This window comes from Scatophagus argus, chromosome 18, assembly GCF_020382885.2.
Source record: "Scatophagus argus isolate fScaArg1 chromosome 18, fScaArg1.pri, whole genome shotgun sequence".
Classification (NCBI taxonomy): domain Eukaryota; kingdom Metazoa; phylum Chordata; class Actinopteri; family Scatophagidae; genus Scatophagus; species Scatophagus argus.
Window position 1 is genome coordinate 14,319,670 of NC_058510.1, and position 15,469 is coordinate 14,335,138.

General features: G+C 39.3%; 3 protein-coding genes across 5 annotated transcripts; all 3 read right to left on the minus strand.

Moving 5' to 3' along the window:
* Nucleotides 1-7: 7 nt before the first annotated feature.
* Nucleotides 8-3,836, minus strand: dph2 (diphthamide biosynthesis 2). 2 transcript variants are annotated; one of them, XM_046370972.1, is made up of 7 exons: nucleotides 3,678-3,836; nucleotides 3,123-3,299; nucleotides 2,869-2,981; nucleotides 2,291-2,511; nucleotides 1,460-2,149; nucleotides 489-671; nucleotides 8-352 (listed from the first exon to the last, which is right to left on the minus strand). In XM_046370972.1, exons 2-7 carry the CDS (start codon nucleotides 3,270-3,272, stop codon nucleotides 222-224), a joined length of 1,488 nt encoding a protein of 495 aa, XP_046226928.1. In that variant the 5' UTR covers nucleotides 3,273-3,299; nucleotides 3,678-3,836; the 3' UTR covers nucleotides 8-221. The 2 variants fall into 2 exon arrangements, with proteins under 2 accessions (XP_046226928.1, XP_046226929.1); XM_046370973.1 differs by lacking the exon at nucleotides 3,678-3,836 and adding an exon at nucleotides 3,501-3,649.
* A 152-nt stretch (nucleotides 3,837-3,988) lies between these two features.
* Nucleotides 3,989-8,759, minus strand: mcur1 (mitochondrial calcium uniporter regulator 1). 2 transcript variants are annotated; one of them, XM_046370974.1, is made up of 9 exons: nucleotides 8,374-8,757; nucleotides 7,002-7,118; nucleotides 6,795-6,898; nucleotides 6,233-6,334; nucleotides 6,045-6,086; nucleotides 5,848-5,919; nucleotides 5,321-5,374; nucleotides 4,863-4,977; nucleotides 3,989-4,626 (listed from the first exon to the last, which is right to left on the minus strand). In XM_046370974.1, the coding sequence occupies exons 1-9, from the start codon at nucleotides 8,627-8,629 to the stop codon at nucleotides 4,571-4,573; spliced, it is 918 nt and encodes a 305-aa protein (XP_046226930.1). In that variant the 5' UTR covers nucleotides 8,630-8,757; the 3' UTR covers nucleotides 3,989-4,570. The 2 variants fall into 2 exon arrangements, with proteins under 2 accessions (XP_046226930.1, XP_046226931.1); XM_046370975.1 differs by lacking the exon at nucleotides 7,002-7,118 and having other exon boundaries at nucleotides 8,374-8,759.
* Nucleotides 8,760-9,823: 1,064 nt separating this feature from the next.
* On the minus strand, nucleotides 9,824-14,738 carry LOC124049798 (regulator of G protein signaling 9 binding protein). The gene is made up of 3 exons (XM_046371857.1): nucleotides 14,397-14,738; nucleotides 12,472-12,778; nucleotides 9,824-10,805 (listed from the first exon to the last, which is right to left on the minus strand). The coding sequence occupies exons 1-3, from the start codon at nucleotides 14,490-14,492 to the stop codon at nucleotides 10,429-10,431; spliced, it is 780 nt and encodes a 259-aa protein (XP_046227813.1). The 5' UTR covers nucleotides 14,493-14,738; the 3' UTR covers nucleotides 9,824-10,428.
* Between the last annotated feature and the right edge of the window lie 731 nt (nucleotides 14,739-15,469).

Consider the following 15,469-nt stretch of genomic DNA (forward strand, 5'->3'; position numbering starts at 1 on the left):
AAACACGTAATCTTTAAACCCCCTTTATTAACATGTTGACAATACATTTGGACCAGTGTGAGGAATTGTAAAGTCTGTAAAGATTCAAGGAGTAATGTGTAAAACTAGTGATATTTATTACTACTTACAGTTTCAAGCAATTACAAGAGATAAAATACCTGTAATTGCAGGCAGATATGATGAAATATTCTGTTGGGAGTTTTTTGTGAATTGCTGGTAAATTATTGTGAAGCTGTTCCTTCCTCTTCATAAGCAATAGCGATGCCTTTCCTGCCCTTTCCTGCCTTGACCACAGGTGTCTCTCCCAACTTCTGCTCTAAGCCACGCCAGCTTCGTTCTGCCAGGAAAGATGCTAAAAAGAGAAAGCATGTGTTGGTGTGGTTTATTCGTTTTTACCAGACTGTGTAACAATTACTGTATGTGTCTGAGGTTCTACAATAAACCTCTGTATGGAAATTAAAGCAAGCAGCGTCTTCTATTCAACATACCAGCTGAGTTAGTGTTGGCTACAGTCAGCGTCTGGTTCCTGAGGACCACAGAGGAGCCACATGAGGACTCTACTGGCTCACTGATCAACAGATTGTGGCTTCGCAGAGCTCCTGTGATTAAGGACACGTCAGTGTCCTCGTCCTCATCCTCCTGGTCAGGCAGTGGCACATAACTACATCCACCTGGTCCAAGTTTGAGACAGAAAAGATGAAAAAAAAAATAATAATGATGTAGCCAGATACTGGTGAGACAATAAATAAAATAGGTTCAACATGTTTTGCCTATTAACAATATAGTACTATTATGGACTGTTTGCAAATTATACAGGCGGAGAGTGGAGTTGAATCTTTACATGTTTAGTCTTTTCTTTGGAATATTCCCTTGACTTAGAACAATGTAACACTCTCCTCACTATCATCTCCAAATCTAGGACCAAGTTAGTACAGATCCTTTTATCATTAATAACTACATGAAGAAAAACATAAAGAATTTAAAACAGTGTAATTTTTCTGTGGCAGCCATGCATATGTTAGTGGAAATCGAGCGGAACCTTCCTAATCTTTGACAATCTTTGACCCAACCACCTGTAATGTTTATTTATGAATACATTTATCATTTTAGGTAAATGTTAGCATGGTTATAATACTATAAAGATTCACATGTATTAGGTTGGTGTTTCTTCAAACTGATTATTGCTCTTATTAACTGCAAATCAGTTGATTAATCTATTAGTCGATTAAGAGAACTGTTTTGATAATCGATTCATCATTTTAATCATTTTTCAAGCAAGAATATCAACCATTTGCTGGTTCCAGCTTCTGAAATGTCAAAATTTGCCACTTTACCTTTGAACCTTATTTTTGATTAATTCTGAAATTACATTTCTGCTGAAATGTAAATCACATCAATGTGCTGAAATGTAACTGCATACAGTCCCTTAATAACCAACGTGAATAAATCCCACACTAACCTGGCAGGAGATGTCGAAAGTCTGTGACATATTCCTCTGACCACTCCCTCTTCTTGTTGCAGGCCACCTCCATCTCAAATGGTGTTACTACAGGTTTATAGAACTCACCCGAGTCCAGCAGTGAGTTCTCAGGACATGCAATTAGGACAAAAATGTCAATTTCAAGAAAGTTTGCTAGTTTGGGTACATTCAGTTTCCCCATGGCAAACATATAACTCCTCTTGCCAGCTCTGCGGATGGTCTCCTTCAACTGCTGGATTACTGCAAGGTAGTCAGCAACCCCGAGTGTGCCAACCAGGATGCCCACCACATTGGCATCTTTGGCTCTTTCTATAGCGTAATATCGCTTCATCAGTGCACGGTTAATACTTACTGACTCAGTCCTCCCCAACATTGATACGGGGTCAAAAGAACAAAATGAGGAGCGATTCCAAGTCATCATAAAGTTTCGAAGGGTCGCTCCCTCTTGGCCTATGTAGAACATACTGTAATCCGTTATGCTTAAACCACTTTTCAAGGTGAACTGTCTTCCAAACTGACAAATATCCTGGTTGTTGTCTCGATCTGACGGACAGGCTTCCTCCTTTCGTCTTTTAATCCAGCCATGAATGTGACACTGCTCCCCTTCGACAACGAGTTCTGACATGACAAGGTGTGGATACTCTGGCGAGAGGATCGTCTGAAGATCATCTAAAACAAAAAACCAACATGATGCTTATCGTCACTATCAGGAAATCATTAACAATATACCAATATATACCAACATAATGGCTTAAATATATATCAGTAATGGTCTAATCTCTTTCATACTTCAGATGAAGAAATGCTTACTTATTGCGTGAGCATAGTTGACATCATAGAGGATTATGATGTGACTCTGTGTGTCAGGGTAGAGTTCTCTGAAGGCAGATGTGCACTTCTCAAGGTCCAGTGGTTTTCTCTCAAAGACGTACATCAAGGGCAGTCTTTTAGATGGGCTGAGGCAAGCACTGCCATAGTGGATAATGCAGTCAGCTCCAACATGTTCTGCAGCTACCTCATCCACACAGCAGCTGCTCAAGAGAATTCCACAAAAATGATGAATGGATACAAAAGTTACAACAAACTGGCTGTCCGTTAAAGCTATACAAAGCTAAACTAAATCTAAGCCAGACAGCTTGTTTCATAATAGGTTTGAAGACATAACAATGTGCATACCCACATTATCATACTGATGAATGTAAATAAATCAATACAAAAATAAAAAAGTGCCTAAAGCTTACCAGATAAGATTCCTACAAAAGCTACTCTAAATTCATATAAAAATTGGAAATAACACATAAAGCATTAAATGGCTGCAAAATGTGTCTGGTCAGATACATTAATAAATCAGTAATCTAAGAACTTAAAAGTTAAACGTGGTGTATTACCTGCCATAAGAAGTATCTCCTAAAATGAACAGCTTGGCATCACAGTTTCTCTCGATCTCCTCTGCCACTGCAACTGAATCCACCAGCAGGTCATCAGGAAACTGCAGAGCAACCTGTGAGCACATCAACACGTTTCTCACAAGTGCATCTGGCGTCCCTACATATGATTAGCTTGAAGAAAGGATTGTCCATTTATGCTTTCCCGTGGGCCGAAATGTGACAAACATGCCAAAAGGAAAAAAGGATGTATTCACCTTTTTAAAGTGACGCTCACTGATGAAGCTGCAGGTCTTCTTAATTTGATATAACACTTCAAGTTTTTCCAGAGGGGTGCTTGTCTTCACTGTCACGCCTATCACACGCTGGATAACCGTTTCCGAGCTGCTGCTGAATGCATCAGCCATTATTGCGAAAGAAAAGATAGACAGACCCTGCAAAAATAAAACAAACAGGTCAGCCAGTTACTATTAAGCAACCATAATAATAGATGTTATTCTTCCGGCGAAAATTAAGTCCAACTGAGCTAACATCCAGTGTAGTTACTGTTACATTTAGGAATGGCTGAATGAAGTGTTTCAATGTAGCCAACCACTTGACTACAATGTCAGGTCAAAGTTATGGTAGCTTCTTACAAGATAACGACACGCATCCTGTCAAATGTACAGCTAGCCAACCCTTGAGTGACTCTACAGAGATTCCATCTGCTAGCTTAGCCGCTATCAGGTCTTACGTCTGTTTAAGTCATTACAAACTATCATTTCAAACTTGTTACGTTTTGTACTTGCATTACGACATTCAAGTGAACTTACAATTCAGTGTCATGTGAATAGCTGCTAACGGATAAACGCTTTTTTGACACCTACACACGTGTATACACTGAGGTAGTTACGCTACAGGAAATGCTTCTTCTCCTGTTGTGCTTATTCGGTTTTGGCAAACTATCTTTAAGGTTTATGGCGCCACCAACTGGACTGGAGTGTAAAATGAACTATAATGCAGGTAAAAGAAAAGAAAAAACCCCCCAGCTAAATTACTTTTAAAAATCTAATAATGTCACAATATAACTTTCCTGCTGTTCTTCCCAAGAGACCTGACCATAAAAATTCACATCTGAACAAGGTGATTTTTCAGTACTGTATTTTAGTAGTACATATAGTAAGTAGCAAACACACTTCCAGCTCACTGAGTTGCGATACACATACATAAAGGATTATTACACAGAGCCATCAACAGAAAGAGATACTTCATTTGTTGGCACAAAGTTCACACTGGTTGACAATATATTTTATTCGAATAACATCAGTTAATTAGTCACGTTGGCTTCACACCGACCCGCTCATTCTCTTGATCTTCTCTCGAGTATCTGCAGCTTGTTACACACATATACAAGATAAACACATTTTTAAAAAGTCTAAGTTTCAAACAGCTTTATCTGGATAAAAAACATTTTTAAACAGAGAGTTTCTTTAATGGGCCATAAATTCCCATCTAAAATTTGACTTTTAATGAGTATAGTTATCGACCATGTTTCCAGCAGCAATAAACAACAACTCCACTTAATAAATTCTTTGCATCTGATGGAATAAGATTACACTAACAAATGCAAACTTTCCGATGTGAAAGAGATTTGTTAGATTAACATGGTTCATTGAAAGTTCAAGTGTTACCAGGGGTTATGTGAAAATCAAAGTCATAGTCTTGCTCACATCCAAATACGATAGAAACCCAGGATCACAGTGAGACAGGTGAACACTGAACCTAAAAGAGAGAAAAATAAAACAAGCATTAATCTACTGGGTTCAGTAAGTCACAGAATTTAAGCTGAGAATTTAAGTTTAAGTTTAGGCTGTCAAATTGAACACTTTAATATATACGTTTTAAATGACTGAGGCTTTCATTTTCAAACTGCACCAGCTCCTGTAATAAAGACTCAGAACAAACGATGTAATGATTGGACTTCTCACGGCAATGAATGCTGATTCTACATGTCCTACCTGCAAGGTATTTTATGGTATCCAGCTTATGAGACTCTAACATGGTTTTCAAACCAGCCACTTCGGTGTCTATTTTCATGTTAACCTGAGTTAAATGACGATCTTGCTCTGCAGTCTGTGAAAAAAAACAAACAAAACAAAGGCGCGTTAAAGATAAGTCCCACCAAAGACCTGTCAGATATCAATAACAGACAGTGCAATAGACTTATAGACTGAGAACAAGCCAAACAGTTTTTTAATTACAGCCATTATTACAACTTTACTACTGGTACTTTTTCTAGTAGTGCTTCTATTTGTACTTGACATTATGCTGTATAGGCTGTCACACTGATCTAAAGCAACACCTGTCATGTCCACACCTGACCCTGTCCACTGTACCACCGTCTGTCCACTGCTTGTACATTATGTAGACTATCATAAGAAAACATGTACTGTGGATGTACTGCGCAAATACTAACCATCTCCATAATTTCAGTTCGCGTCTCCAGAAGCATCTTCTCATGCTCTGCTTTCTGAAAATGACAAACCAACTTTTATTTGTCTTCATCACGTTCACATGACCCGCCACCCTGACGGATAAGCAGTATAGAAAATGGATGGACGGATGGACGTTCACAGGGCATGTTGTGCAGCCCAGAGTTTACCAATGGAAGAAAGCCTTTACTTAGACTGTGTCTCCCTGTCCTGCCCGTCCATAAGACAGAACATTTCAAACTGATCACTGATCTATCTATGATCAAGACTGGCTATTCCTTTAGCTCATGTTCACATACGGAGGAGATACTGATACAGAATTCAGTGAGATACAGTATTGGTGTGTGTGTTAGAGGGGGGTCAAACCATGAAAGTTAGAATTTATAAACATTATGTTTCAACGATAAAGTTATTTGTAATTTAGCATACCTAAGACTAAAAAAAAAAAGACAAAATTAAAAGGGCAGTTTGCAGATCTACAAATGTTAATTTAATTTCCTCAAACACTTACCAATTCTTTTACACGACTTTTCTCCAAATTCATGTCTAAAATTGTGTCTGAGCGCACTTTATTCATGACATCCTGCAACAGAAGGTCACATCAAAACCACCGGTTCAGAAAAACACGACGACTAACACAGAAACATATTGAAATGATTCAAAATGAGTACATCCAGTAAAAAAAAACACATCTGAATGATCACTTACACACAGCTGGACTTTGAGCTGCAGTAACTGGATTTTGAGTTTCTGGGAGTGAATGTTAAGATATTGAAAACCTTCAGTGATATGAATCAAAAGCACAACAACCTGGACGTGAACTCAGGGACTACAAAGCTCAACACAACAGCCAAGCACAAATGTGGAGTCAAAACTAACTTCCTGTTGTCACTCACCTCGTTCTCTGCCAGTAAAGTAGAGAACTCGCTCTTCTCGAGGATGATCATGTCCTTCTTTACAGACGCAATTTGAGACATGACACGCTGCAACATGATCTCCTGTCAAAAATCACACAGCCGATACAAAAGTTAAAAAGAAAAACTGCAAACTACTCACCTGGACCCAAAAACGCCTCGAGGAACAAAGAGTTTTTGGTCGTACGCAGCTGTCACTGAGATCGGTGGCGTATTTGTTTTTTGCTAATATAAAAGTTGGAAATTTAAACATGAGGAAAAAATATTTTAGAAATCTTGATTGATCTTATTAATCTCTTCTGCCTACATTATACACTCAGTCTTTAACATGACTGATATCCCTTTTCCCTCACGTGACGAGGAGAGACGTGGTGTAATTCATCTCATGCTCGTTTTATTTTAAAGCGTTCACATGCGTTGACATGTTTAGTAAGTGAGGATGAACAAGCTGATCCTGGCTCGGTCACCCGTCAAGCATTAGAGGCGCAGCTTCAGAGCGACATGCAGGGAACATACTGTACAGTAAACAATCCTGCAGTCTCACCTGCTGCACTTTGGTTACCATGTCATTGTAGATGACGTCCATGTTAGAGTTTGTCATCCTCAACAGTATCTTCACCAACACCTCAGCCTGCTGAGTAGTGAAGCCTGTTGATGGAAAATACCGATGAGGACAAAATTCACTTCTCGCTTCTTACTAACAAAGCGAAGCGGTACTGGGATGTTTTTTAAACGACAAAAGACACCAAACCGTTTTCTTCAAAGAGTCGGACCACCGCGTGCGTGTCAAAAAAACGCTTCCCGCCTTCAGACTTTGGTTCGAATGCTTTCAAATCGTACTGGAAGTTTCTGATGGAGGTACTCAGCTCTGAAATCAGTGATAAGAAGATGAGAGTGATAATCAAGACATTAAATGTTACCTCAGATACTTTTCCCTTTCTTTCTTCGTCAGAATATACACTTTATGTCCCTGAATGCTGTAACGCTACATGCTTTTCTGTATAAATGGCATTTTCTTAGCGAGTTGAACATGTGAAAAATGTTAGCATGATCTTTATACATTCCTGCTCTCATTTTATTACATCTCTCTACAAACTGTAGCTACATATTGCATTCATCCACTGATGATACATTTATTTAGCTACATTTTTAATTTATGGTGCATCATATTAATAATTAACTACAGACACATATATAGCCTGTATTTCTCTTTGGTAACTGAAAGAAAAGAAGACACTGTGGAATGTTTTCAGCCACAGACCAGGCAATTACAGGTTACAAGATCAAAAGACATCAATTTACTTTTATGCAAAAGAACTGATGTCTGTGTGAATACACAGCTGTTATATTACTACATCCTTTTGGTTCTGCTCTACATCCTGTGCCTCTTCTGTAGCTGCTGCAACAAACTGAATGCCAGCGTGATCAATAAGGCTTTACCTTGTCTTAATAACGTATCTGGGGAGCTGATCACTTTACCAATAGAACGAAGCTCAGGATGAGTGTGTGCGCAGGAGTGAGTTGAACCCATTTCAAAATGATGACAAAATCATGACAAAAACAGTTTAAAAATACAGGCTGTTAACCTGATGAAACACTCACATTTAAAAACACAACAATAACACTGTGTGGTGGTGACACAACTGGAAAAATGGGAAGCTGTTATGTCAATACAGTGTGGGATGTGGGCAAAGGTTTCTATTGGAAACACTGCAGATCTGGCAGCAGGGAATGGCTTTAGAAACACCCAGCGCCGAAGTGACTGACAGGACTGTTTGCCAACAGCAACCACTGCATTCAACAATCAGTTCCCCCTGATGCATTTAGTGTATCCCTGGGAGTGAGCCCTAAATCAAAACAGCGTTCAAGTCTGAGGAGGACTTCTATTTTCACTTTCAAAAAGAGACCCAACAGGTGCCGTGATGTGTGACAGGACTAGCAGCCGTTGACACTGTCCTATACGTAGTCTATAGAGTAAAGCTGGAAGTGCGGGTAGCTGTCTTTTCAGGGAAAACTGACCTTTACTTTGTGTTACTTTAATACCGCGTCACTGCATTTCATGTTTCTCAAGTAAGCTGGATACTATATTTATGTTACTTGTTGAGAGACTTTAGTGTGGTTACCTCTTCCGGAAATGTGTGTCACTGCAGAGAGATGCATAACCTTCAGTCCCGGAGTTCGTCTCCTTCCCCATAGCGGCTTTTCCCAGCCGCCAAAAGCCGGAGTGATGACGCACTGTACACCCGGTGATGCTGCCGAGCTAGACGAGGGCTGAGCTGGGGCAAAGTTGGTGTCTTGATTATGAGAAAGGTCGTACCACTTTTCCGTGTGGTTGACTCGAAAACCATTGAAACGCGAATGACACTGTTTAAGCACCATTGTTAAGGCGTGTGCTCCACTTGGCACCTGTACTTCCGTCTGAGGAAATACTGAGAAAGTGAATGAGGCTACATGGAAACTTGTCTTTCCGTCCCAACCGCCCAAACATCAAGTTAGACCTAATGAGGGGCAGACTTTCACACGGAAAACACTTCCGGTTACGCATTTCAAATTAAAGCTCACTTGTATCACCAATGCTGCCTTGTGAATGTCTTGTTTGTCAAGGCTGGCACACATCAAACTCTTGCCAGATAAAACAAATAAAACACTTTGCGTACATAACGGGTCCTATGGTGGAATAATAGTTCTAACTCACCACACAACACAGGGCAACCATTTATTTACTGAGGATGGGTGAGCAAAGAAAAAAATACCTTATGTCACATGTATTACCTGTAATATCTGAAATATCTGAGGGAGTTTTTGAATATTACAAATAGAGAGGTATAGCTTTTGGAATTCTGTAATTTGTTCTTAAATGCTTGATGGACAAAAGCAAGCAAAATTTGTAGTCAAATACATCAGCAGCAAATTAGTCTAAAAATATTGCATTTGTGCGATAACAACTTGTGCCTCAGTCTTCTCAAATCTAAAATTACTGAACCTCATAATCACTAAATAAAGTCAGTTTTAGGTTGGATGACTGTTGTACAATGCATCTCAAACTTTTATTTATTTATTTATTTTTGTGGCATTGTAACTGTAGTGGTTTAAACTGTAACTTTTGAATGTGTTATGTTATATTTGTGTAGCCTTACAATAAAAGAACAGTAACATCATCCTTCAGTCATGTGTCTAATTGCATGTGACAGTGTATATTTCCTCCTTCCCATCAGATTGGTTTTCCTTGGCATAACAAAACTAGAATAAGTTCATGATCACATAAGTAATTTGTTATATTATTTATCTGTTATCATGTTATCAGCAAACAAGTTAAGTCAGCGTCACGACTGTGCTAAGATTTCTGTGTTATTGGGTTAGGGTGGAAGGGAGGGCAACGCTGCCTGTATTAGTGGTTTACTTTCAAGGCATAATAAGGTCGAGCCAGAGTTATAGAGTGTCCCACAACTTGTACAATTTCTATTGGGATTGTGTACATTTTATGTTGCTTTGCATATGATCATTTAGTGCTTTACCAAGGCGTTAATAAATAAACATGAATGGAAAACAACAGAGTGCCTTCTCAAAGTTCACGCTTTTATAATGCATAAGTATACACCATCAGTTCTCTACAGCACAGATTATATACACAACAACAATTCATTCATTGGAAGTGAAGATGTCGCTTATTACGGTATGTCAACTACAAAGCATCAACACCTATGTCTTCTCCATGGCAACAAAGAATAAAATGAGAGAATTTTTTAAATCAGAGATTGCTCCTTTCATATATCACAAATTAGTCAGGAGAATGTATACAACCAAGGGGAAATATACGCTATTCCTTTTTACAGTTGGATAAGTAAAATCAGCTGCCTGTCCTATGTTCTTTTCAGTTCTAACTGGCAACCATGTGTTTTATTTCACTTTGTTAAACAAAGATATTTCAAAGAATATGGCAGCTTTGGATTCACTGCAAGAAAGTGGCAAACTGGTTTACATCCAGATTTATTAAGATACAAATGAGCTCATGCAGTAGATAATTTATCTGCTGTTACTAGATGTTACCTTTTTTGAAAAACTTAAGTAAAGAGAAACTTACTGTACTTTAAGTATTTTTTTTTTTAATTTATTTACAGTGTTACTGAGTTTTGCTGAAGTTTTACAGAAACAATAAGTTGAGTGTGTTAAGGTTTTGCTCATGAAAATAAGACAACACAGACAGATAAAGTTCCGGCCACCAAAACAACAGCAAACAGCAATAAGAGCACAAAGATTTGATTGCGCTGGCAGAGAGTCTGCTGTCCTGGCTGCTCCTCATCAACAGACAGCAGAGCCAGGGAGGCGCTGTCTGTGCTGCTGAGCGGGTCTGCGTACTGTGGCCCGTGGGGCTCCACCATCCAGCGCAACACGTTGACTTTCATCTCCATGTCTTCGATCATGTGGTCCACTTGGCTGATCTCCTTCTCCAAGGTGCTGCGCTCCTCCTCCTCCAGGCCAGCAGGGAGGGTCGGGCTCTGAGTTTGGTTCAGGTCTGGCAGACTGAGTGCCCGAGCTGCTACCTCACTGCCTCCTCCTGAATTATCAAAATTAAATATGATCATTTGGAGAAAACTTTTTATATAAAAGCGATTTCAGTTGTAAGGAAAAGCTTTATAGAAACATTCCTTTCTGTATCATCGGAGGACTCAGTTTATTTATTTACTTACTGCTTTCATATGATACACAGACAAATATATACACAATTATGATATGATATACATATATATATGTAATATAAGTATTTCTTTACTGAGTATTAATAAAATCAAAGACGTGTAGTGCTGGGAAACACACAGAGCATCGAAAAACAATTACTGGAGTCCAATACAACCGTTCTGTAGTAACCCCCCCCCCTTCATCAAAGTTACAAAGCTCAGTTTTTATTGAAACTGTTGTTGAAAGTTGATTCAACTTCATTTGGGAAGATGTGGTTTGTAATGCTGCTGAAGTGGGAGGTGTCCCAGTTATTTAGCCTTTTTAGATGAACCTAATGAGTTAGCAGCTGAGTGTATCATCATCTTTTGACAAAATCTGAGGCTCTTTTAGGGGGGAAAAAAAAGCTCAAAAAGCAACCACAAAATCTGCAACATTGGTATTTCATTTGCATAATTACGATGATTTAAAAATCATACACATCCATATGGAATCAAATAAATATATAAAACATTTTTAACAGCTTTTCACATAAAAGATTTTCTATGTGTTACTGATACTAGTTGTTCTCAGATTTTTTAAAAAAAAATCTTTTAAATAGGTTTCAAAAATTGCTTGTTGCTAAATACTGTAAAGAAAGCACAGTTACTGACAGCACGACCCAGATGGGTGGTAGTAGAAACGGCACATGACACGTGCACAAACAAAGACACGATGTTGAGCACCGCCTTTGGCTACTCAGCATTGTTCTTTGAAAGCCAGAGAGCAGAGAGAGTGCAGAGAGGCAGCAGCTTCACAAAGCACATCCTCGTCTGAACAGAGCCACCACTGTCAGCCTTCACTTCAGCTTCAACACATCTGATATTTTCTACGCATGTTAAAGTCACATTTGGCACTTTCACATTTTCACATGAAAGTCCATTTTATCATCCATCCATCCATTTTCTATACCGCTTATCCGTCAGGGTCGTGGGGGAGCTGGAGCCTATCCCAGCTGACTACGGGAAGCAGGGTACACCCTGGACTGGTCGCCAGTCAATCGCAGGGTCAACACACAAAGACCACACACTCTCACACTCACACCTAGGGGCAATGTAGAGTAGCCAATTAACCTAATGTGCATGTTTTTGGGATTGTGGGAGGAAGCCGGAGTACCCGGAGAAAACCCACGCAGAACATGCAAACTCCACATAGAAGGGTCCAGACCGGGATTCAAACCTGGAACCCTCTTGCTATGAGGCGACAGTGCTAACCACAGCACCACCGTGCCGCCTCCGTTTTTATCATTTTTTGGGATTTCAGTGAATCAAGGAAAGACATCAAGACAAGTCCTGTTCATGTGGATATAATCTCTGAAAAGACCACAGAGTAGTGCAGTCATTTTGCAGATTATAACTTCAATACTTGTTGTGTCAACCCTTACAAAAATGTCTCATGTGAACTTAAATTTAACATATGAGGAGAATTTGACGTCATGTGAACTGGTCATTTTCACAAGTGAAGAAATGTGCATTTTTATATTTCGCATTTTCAGGGCTGTAATTTACCTTGTAGGCCAGTTTGCACCAGTGTATCAGTGTTGACCAGAGAGAAGGTGTCACCCATGTTGAAAACTTTGCACATGTCAACATGGAGGAGCTCTAGGCTGGAGGAGAAGGACACCCAGAGGAGCTCCATCTCCTTTCGCCGCTCCTCGGGCAGGCTCTTGTCTCGGAGATGTGAGGTCAGATGGTGACAGATGGTCATGGCCAACTTTTGGGCCTTTTCTCGAGTTTGTCGCAGCTCATCTCGCAGCTGCAAGCTGTCCGTGCAACCACCAACACACGAGGCCAAGTGGCGGTAACATGCCACCACCTGTAAGAGGATGAAGAAATAACAATCTCATTGTGCTAATTCATATGAAAGCCTTAGCCTATTTCACTTCAGCCACTCAGGCCTGAATACCGTCTGATCCACAGGATTTAGAGGAAGAATCAGTTCCTTTCTTCTGTAACTCAAAAGCTGAAACAGGTTGTTTGATCTCATGCTCTTGCTGTGACCTTCACCTGATCAAGTATACAGCAGATGACTAATCATTTCTTAAATATACTCCTTCGGAAGAACTGTCCACTCGTCATCACACTGATACCTTAGGTTTCAAATCTGTCTTTAAGCTAATATTAACCAGACAAAGTCAGTTCTTCAATTAAGACATTAACATTTGTTTTACAAATAGGTGATTGTAAATATCCACACTGTGTTGTCTAAAGCTGCTTGAAACATTAATTGTGAAATGTGTAAAAAGACACAGCTCCAGTTTTATGGTCTACATCATATGTTAGCATAGTGTTTTATTATCAGTCGTGAGTTTACCCCTGGAGGATTATCAGGTGTGGTTTCAATGAAAAAAATATTATAAATAATCTCATTATCATTGATCTATTTCTAGATAAGCCAAAGCAACCTTGTGCACTCAGAGTGTTGGGTAGGTATGAGGAGGGAACGCAACCATGATATCCATGAACATGCTGTGTTATTTTTTTGGATGTGCTACTGCAGGTATTAACTGACATTTATTTATTTATTTTCTGATACAGTGTTTGTACATGTCTTAAATTTTGACATTAGTGCTCACTCCAAGCCAGAGTGTATAACTAATTGCATTTTATGTAACCTGCATCATATCTCATGTTACACTACACAATGATACACTAAATAGAAGTAATTTGAATTATTTTCTTTCATGTATTCTCATGTTTGACCCTCACTTGAAACCACGGCCAGGATGCTTGTATTTCTCTGAGGAATTGATAATGACAATACATTAGTGGTATTGTCATTATCACTATGGTTCAGACAGCAAAACATTAACGGCATAAGAAGCAAATATAAAGCAATCTAGTAAGGAGGGAAATATTATTTTAGATGACCAAATACTTTATCACTGTGAAAAAAAATATTCCATCACATAAATGTACTGCAGAAAAAATATTAGATTTAAAACAAGAAAATACATGCCAATAGCCCATGGCATTATCTAAAGATGCAGTGGACCAAGAAAATCTTTTCAGTGAAAGTGCTTTTTTAGCCATGGGGTGGGTGGGTGGGTGGGGTGGGGTGGGGGGATGCTTAGATGAGTATGCTTATTGTGTGACATATTAACATTACAGGTTAAAAAAAAAGGAATATGATGAATATGGTAGAAGTCGATGCAAACATATTTGACTTTTAAACACATTTTCCCACTTGCTTATAATGTTGAACTGCCACTTTTGTCAGCTATTTCATAAGTCCCAACAATTTGCATGCAAAATACAGAAGAAGATTGCTGGGTAAAAATAGTCACACTCCTGAGTGAATTCTGACATTAAGTTTTCAGGGATGTATTAGCTGGCCTGCTTATTCTTTTGTAAAATCAGACTGAAACCACAAATGTAACACTATGATGCCGCAGCATTTGAAATAAAAATGGTTAAAGCCCACAGCAGCTTACCCTTATCAAAGAATCCACCAGAGCCTTCCCCTCAGCCAAAGCTTTGTCTGTGCCGATTGTGCAATCATCACCCACTTTGTTATTGACAAGTGGCATGAGGATGTCTTGTCCAGAGTCTCAGACTCTGCCACAGCAGGCAAGATTTTGGCCCAGCGACCCGTCACTTCTCTGCCCGTCCGTGGTCCTCTTCTTCCCCTGGATGATGCCTCATTCAGTGTCTGAGGGTTGAGACAGACTCAGTCCCAAAGTCGCATGATGCATTGCAATATTCCACTCCAATGACTAAACCGCAATTATGTGTACCAAACATGCTGTGGAGGCTGAAAAATGGCCCACAAAGAGCCAGAGGTGGGAAAGTCAAAGTAATGAGGAAAAAAAGTGTAATAAACTGATGTAACTCTTAAGCAAGGTGCTAATCCTGTGATTGACCCCTTTGGACTGACGCAGGCTGAGACGAACAGCTAATCTCATTAACTACCACTGAGACCAGAGAGATAGAAGAGCAGCTGGCTGTCTCTGCCACAAAGGTCCTTTCACTAACTGAGAGGAGGCTGCGCCGTTACCTCACGCACACCTCATCCACTCATCTGTAAGGGACAATATTTAACATTTTATTGGCACGGCGGGAATATTCTTGTTTCTTATATTGCATTGGTTAAGAATTAAGAGATTTTACTGATCGAATGTAAAAATACACTTACACGCAAATTAAATAGTGATGCACTTAAAGCAGTTAAGTTGTGTTTTCATGTTATATTGGGGTCTATTGTGGTTTACTTTCCCCTCAGGCTCCACATAATGGATGGCCTCATTTTACCAGGTTCATACAAAGCTCAGCTTGTTCCAAGATTCAATTCCCTGGTGTGACATCATCTATAGCAGCGTACAAGAATGTATAACAAGGTCTCTATGTGGAAAAAGCACAATAAAAGAAACAAAACCTTGAATTTTCCTCAGGAGCAATAAAGTATCTATCTATCTATCTATAACCATACATGTATGTGCTGTGACCATGAAATGACATTGTACTAATGATGCTTAGAAACATGAGAGGAACTGATAATGTCAAAGAT

Coding starts and splice junctions, on each gene's coding strand:
- dph2 (XM_046370972.1), bottom strand. CDS start 3,272: ATGGCTGATGCATTCAGCAGCAGCTCGGAAACGGTTATCCAGCGTGTG. Junction 2,982..3,122: donor GTGAGCGTCACTTTAAAAAG/GTGAATACATCC, acceptor ATGTGCTCACAG/GTTGCTCTGCAGTTTCCTGA. Junction 353..488: donor AGCCAACACTAACTCAGCTG/GTATGTTGAATA, acceptor TTCTCTTTTTAG/CATCTTTCCTGGCAGAACGA.
- mcur1 (XM_046370974.1), bottom strand. CDS start 8,629: ATGGTGCTTAAACAGTGTCATTCGCGTTTCAATGGTTTTCGAGTCAAC. Junction 6,335..6,794: donor TGGTAACCAAAGTGCAGCAG/GTGAGACTGCAG, acceptor GATTTTTGACAG/GAGATCATGTTGCAGCGTGT. Junction 4,627..4,862: donor TACCATAAAATACCTTGCAG/GTAGGACATGTA, acceptor TCTCTCTTTTAG/GTTCAGTGTTCACCTGTCTC.
- LOC124049798 (XM_046371857.1), bottom strand. CDS start 14,492: ATGCCACTTGTCAATAACAAAGTGGGTGATGATTGCACAATCGGCACA. Junction 12,779..14,396: donor TGGTGGATTCTTTGATAAGG/GTAAGCTGCTGT, acceptor ATCCTCTTACAG/GTGGTGGCATGTTACCGCCA. Junction 10,806..12,471: donor GGTGCAAACTGGCCTACAAG/GTAAATTACAGC, acceptor TTGATAATTCAG/GAGGAGGCAGTGAGGTAGCA.